This window comes from Belonocnema kinseyi, chromosome 9, assembly GCF_010883055.1.
Source record: "Belonocnema kinseyi isolate 2016_QV_RU_SX_M_011 chromosome 9, B_treatae_v1, whole genome shotgun sequence".
Lineage (NCBI taxonomy): Eukaryota > Metazoa > Arthropoda > Insecta > Hymenoptera > Cynipidae > Belonocnema > Belonocnema kinseyi.
The window spans coordinates 68,818,429-68,824,428 of NC_046665.1; the positions used below are offsets into that span (position 1 = coordinate 68,818,429).

General features: G+C 27.5%; 1 protein-coding gene across 1 annotated transcript in view; it reads right to left on the reverse strand.

The window, feature by feature from the left end:
* Window positions 1–6,000, reverse strand: part of LOC117179851 (protein pellino) — a 30,089-nt gene that overhangs the window by 9,276 nt on the left and 14,813 nt on the right. The window contains exon 3 of the mRNA XM_033372000.1: window positions 3,641–3,872. Within this exon, the coding sequence (XP_033227891.1) occupies window positions 3,641–3,872 (232 nt within the window). The remainder of the gene's footprint in view (window positions 1–3,640; window positions 3,873–6,000) is intronic.

Genomic DNA, 6,000 nt, shown 5'->3' on the forward strand with positions numbered 1-6,000 from the left:
ATTTGCTTTATTGCGTCTTGTTGAAATTATTATATTTTAAGTTGGCGGACGTATAAGCTTAAACGAAAAATAAGGATTTTTTCAAACATATTTCATTTTTACTCGTATGATCCAAAATGTAAGGAGAAGGCGTTACAATAATATTTACAGGGTATCTAATGATCAGACAAATTCAAATTTTTTACCCCGAATAATTGAAAGATGTGTTTTTGGTCATTTGTTCTTAACTACCACTTATAAAAGTGAATTTAAAAAATATTCAATACACAACATTTATGTCGAGAAGAAAACATTTTTTTACGAGTGCCAAAATTCTCCTCAATCGCAGACTGAAGTGATAATTTTCAATCAAATCTACATTGCCGATCGTAAGTATGATGCCACTGGTTTCTCAATTATTGTTTGAATTCTTTTAATGTTAATTATATGAGAGTTAACATTTTTTATCTTAAATATGTTGAAAGCTAAAAGAATTATCTGTAAAATGAGTCAGAATTAAGTTAAGTTGTAAATTTTTTAAAGAATATATTGCAAACGTTGTACATATTTCAGTACTTCCTTACGATTGGAGCAACATCTAATATCATAAATATTTTTTAAGATCCTTTATCTCCATTATTATCGTGACAATTTTTGATTGCGTGATTCAACATATTTAAAGTCGAAACAAAAATGTTAACAATTTTTTTATATTGTTTCTACTGATTTATTTAAAATATATCTTAATTTGATTTTTATCATTATTTCCCTAAATATAAAATGGTTTAGAATTTTTCCAAAATTGTTGTTAAAAGTAAAATTTAATGACAAAAATCATTTATTTGTTGAATTTTATAGTACCAAATGGCTCAGTAAATGGAAATTAAATGTATTCCAATTAAATAGACAGCAAGACAATTGACATCATGATTTCTGGTACATTTATCCTTATATGATAATTTATTTAAGTTTAAAGAAAACATTGAAATTTGTACTATTTTTAAAATATCTTCTAAAATAATTAAAGAAGTGCCTTCATCTTGGCTTCTTTTACAGAGGATTTCGATAGTTTGCAAACTATTCAAGAAAAACCCAATTCAACTCTCATTTGCAATACGTGAAGCCATCCAATTTTCCTATCTGATTTTCTAATAAAAAAATACAAAGTAGAAAAAGGTAGAATTTGCGATAGAAGATAAAATCTCAGTTACATTTCTACTCATAATTATAATTTATAGCGTCAATTGTATAAGAAAAGGATTATGCATTTGTTTAGCATTTTTCTAGAATAAACTTTGTTTTTAATTGAATTTCAAGTCGAATTTTTGATCCAATTCAATATGATTAATTTATTTACTTTTTAATTATTTAGCTTGTAAAGTTTTCAATTTAAAATAAAATTATAGAATTTTAAAAGACTCAATCGAAAAATTTTGGAATTAGACTTCGAAATCTGAAAATCTTAAATTATTTAAAAATTACACACTTGACATTTCAAACTTAAGGTACAATTTTAAAACATCAAGAATGAATTCTTAAAAATATATTTATTAATTGGAAATTAAATTGATTGCTTAATAAAGCAAATTCTAATAAATATTAAATATGAATAACTCTTTGAAAGTCATACAAATAAATTCCTCTGCGATAAACGTCCCAAGGTTTATTATATTCTAAACTTCTTTGTGCAATGAGACCTCCAAGAGACACGCGCATACGTTAAACAATTTGCACTGCGTAATTGATTGTAAATCAAACAATAAAAATTTTGTACGCAGATCACACTTACGATCCGGGTGTCATATGAATAGAATCTATAGCGCAAAACAGAGTAACGTTATTATTACAGTAAGACCTTGATTTTTTTTGTTAAATTGAATCTGGATGTAAGGAAATCTATTTTAAATGTAGCTAATAAATAACTTTCTTCCTTTGCACGCCCTGAAACATGCAAACATCTTTATCTGTTCCGGATATTTATCGAAATCAATTCTACATTCGTGAATTTCCCAGCATTATTTCGTGACTTTAAACAAGATCTAAATAATTATTACATGCCACTGTGGTAATTAAAATTTCAAACATAAATTCACTTTCCAAATTTCTTCCCTCTACTTTGCTGGTCAAGTTGTCATCCTGATTTTGAGACTATTATTGTAGAGAGAATGTTTTCAGGGTTGCTACAAAAGCCCAATTTTGAAATTTCCTGACTTTTCTTGATAAATTTTTAATTTTCCCTGACCGTTATGAATTTTTCTTTTAGGTACAAAGTCAACCTCACACTTAGAAGATCAATAATGTTATATATTAATTTTCTACCAAAAACAGAAATTTCAAAAAAAATACACGAGTTCTATAACAAATAATAGAATATTAAAAAAAATGAATTTTCTACCGAAAAGACAATTTTGAAACAAAATGCATGGAAATTTTCAACTAAGAAAGATAAATTTACAAAAAAGGAAAGAATAATTAAATTTTCACTAAGAAAAATAAATTGTCAAACAAAAAAAAAATTTTCAACAATATACATTAATTAAATTTTCCACAAAAAAACTGAAGTCAAATTAAGGAATTTTTGACTAAAATGATGGAAATAAGAACAAAAATGTTAACCGAATAGTTGAATTTTCACCCCATAAAAATAATATTCTGCCAATCAAGATAAATTTTTAACCAAGAATAGACTACTCTTACATTTTTAATAAGAAACATAAATTTTTAACCAAAAAGTTGAAGTTTTAACCAATGATATTACTTTTCTACTAAAAACGACGAATTTTCAACAAAATAATTGAATTTTCATCTAAAACCGAGTAGTTAAATGGTCAGTAAACACATATCGTTTACACCCAAATAAAGGAAATTTTTTACGACTTAGTTCAACTTGCAACTTAGCAGATGAATTTTACACCGACAAGATAAAATTTCTATAAAAAAAATGGAATAGTTAAAATTTCCGTTACAAAAATTAATTTTCAACTACCAAAAATATTCGTTTTGGTCAAAATACATGAATTTTTAATCACATATTTGAATTTTTAATGGAAGTTTCAACCGAAATATTAATTTTCAAGTAAAGAAATGAATTTTCAACCAAAATGATGAATTCGTCAACAATAAGATTAATATTCTACAACAAAAGATGAATTTTCAATAAAGTACAGACATTTTTAGCCAAATAGTTGAATTTTCAAATGAAGAAAATAAATTTTCAACCAAATTTAAATCTATCAAAGTTGAAGTCAACCAAAGTGGACGAATTTTTAACAAAATAGCTGAATCCTAAACCAAAACAGATTCATTTTCAAACAAACAGTTGTGATTTTTAACTAAAAAAGATGCAATCTCTATCAAAATAGATGCATTTTCAAGAAACCAGCTGAATCTGAATTTCATTAAAAAATTAACTTCAACTTCAGTTTATCGAAAATTCCTTGACTCTGTCAGGTTTTTCCTGACATTTCCTGACTTTCTGGGATTCCCTGACCTGTAGCAACCCTGGTTTTCTTTCCTTGCGCATTTAAATAACTAGAAATAAATCAACTTGGCATTGCTCAGCATTGTCAATCCTAGAATTCTCCGCAAAAATAATGTAGGTTGATTTTAATAGGGCCTTGGATAAAATAGGGTTTGCAAATTTATTGGGCTGTCTGCTTGCCTGAAACATGTCAGTGTCTTCATCCTCAGTATATTCAACGATCACAGCTTGCGTCCTTGAAAGTGTGTACGAGATCGAATGTTGCTTTGTGTTTAGGATGGCCTGAGAACTGTGTGGAGTCTTGACAACATAATGTTTGCTTCTTTTTACACCATTAGGTGTTGCTCTTTTCAAAAGAACAAATTTACTTCTTCTTCTGCCACGGTCACCGGGTGGGAGGTAACCGTTGTAACTGTAACGAGGTTAACAGACTTTAGATTAGATAAGATTAAAAAAATTTCTCTTCGCTCTCTCATTTCGAAACGTAAGTTTTTAGAAAAAAAAGAAGAAGAGATTTTAACATAATCTGCTGTAAATCTTTTAAGTCTAAGAACAAAAAATTCTAAGTCGATTGCAGTCTTGTATCAAATATCAATAGCTAAAGAACGGAAACAAAATATTTTCAATTGGAAATATTTAGTAGGGGTTTATCCACGAAGTGTTATCCTACTTTGTTGGCAAACATTTTCATCCTGTCAAATCTAATGAGATCAACGGTAACCTAATTACAATTCGTCCCCATTTTGCGCCTTTATATTAAACTTTTATTGCCTTGCAGTCAGTCTCTTCTTTAACAGCTTTAAAATGCATATTAGGCTTCCAACTAGCTCCTTACATTACACAATTCCAGATTATCGTTTTGCACTTCAAATTGGATATGCAATCTTCTTATATCTACTCAGTACTGACTGAAATTGGGTCTTCCCTATTTACATTTGTGATACTTTACGAAAACTGATTCTGCTATTAAAATTTACAAAATCAGCGCTGCCGATCAATTTATTCAGAGCCATTAAAAATTTGTAATTCCAGCTTTTTTAGCTGAAAATCTCCTAATATGAAAATCAAAATGAAACTAAAAATTAGAGCAGTCGAACTAGAACTTTTCTGGATTCGAAATGGATTTCACACATTCAATAATATATCATGGAAGCCTTCTAATTTGAATAGTTTTAATTCGACGGGCTTGAAAATTAGACACTACCTTTAAATGAAACCTTCAAAATGGCAAAATATCAAGCAAGAAGCCTTCAGTATTCTTCAATTACACACTGTAAAGCTGGAAAACTGAACTGAAATTCAACCCTTAAAAACTGAATAATTTTCAAGTAGAAACCCTATTTCAACAAAATATTTAAAAATAAAAAGTTAAAATAGAATAATGTATTTTTACCACTCAGCCTAGGAGGCCAAACGCAGCAGGAGGCCCCCCTGCAATGCGGAGTTTCGCTTTAGAGTTATCAGTTACGTCACTTTAAAACTTCCAAAATTTCAAATGGGAATCGTAAATATTTTAAAGGTAATAAGAATTATAATTTTATATATAATTGATCGATTCTAAATTTCGTTTAAAAATGGCCGCTTTTCTAATAGAATTGTAAAATTAAAACGTTTTTACTAAAATCCTTTCAAATTAATAATTGTCAGATTGTCATTTATGCTTTTCAAAATTCATCAGTTTTTGCTACAAATTTCAAATTTCTAAAATAGAAAAACAAAAATTGCAGCGTTGAAAATTTTTTATTTATCACCCGGAGATTTTTTAACGAATAGTTCAATTTTGAAAAATTCAAACCGTCACATTTTGAAGGCTTTGATTTTAAACCGTTTCACTTTGAACACTTAATTTAAAATTTTATATATTCTTAATCAAATATTTCCCTGGATTTTAACACATTAATTCTTCTGTCGAATTTGAAAATTATTTAAAAATAATGATTAACAAAACTTCAATACGAAATTTACAATTGTTTAACTAATAAGGCTTTCGATTTGAAACAGTATACTTTTAAAGATTGCAATTTTTAACGTTTCAATTTTGGTATGAATAGCGGAACCTGGAAAAGGAACTATTTGTACAGAAATTTTTGTATATATAAAGATTCTTAAACTTCACAAATTTTACTGTTTAATTATTTAATCCTTCAAAACGGTATTAAAAAAATTTGTATTTGAAAACGATTGATTGGAAATTAACATTTGCAAAATAAAGGATTTTAAGGGTTGTTACAAAAGTCGAATTTCAAGATTCCAGGACGTTTCCAAGTATTCCAAATCAAATTTTGAAAAAATTTCAGGAAAACTTAAACATATATATTCTTCGTATTGAAGAAATAATTTGATTGAGAAAAAAATTTGATTTGGAAAACTTGGAAATGTCCTTGAATTTTGAAATTCGACTTTTGTAACAACCCTTAAAATCCTTTATTTTGCAAATATTAATTTCCTATCAATCGTTTCAAATACAAATTTTTTTAATACCGTTTCGAAGGATTAAATAATTAAACAGTAAAATTTTGGATATTTAAGAATCTTTATAT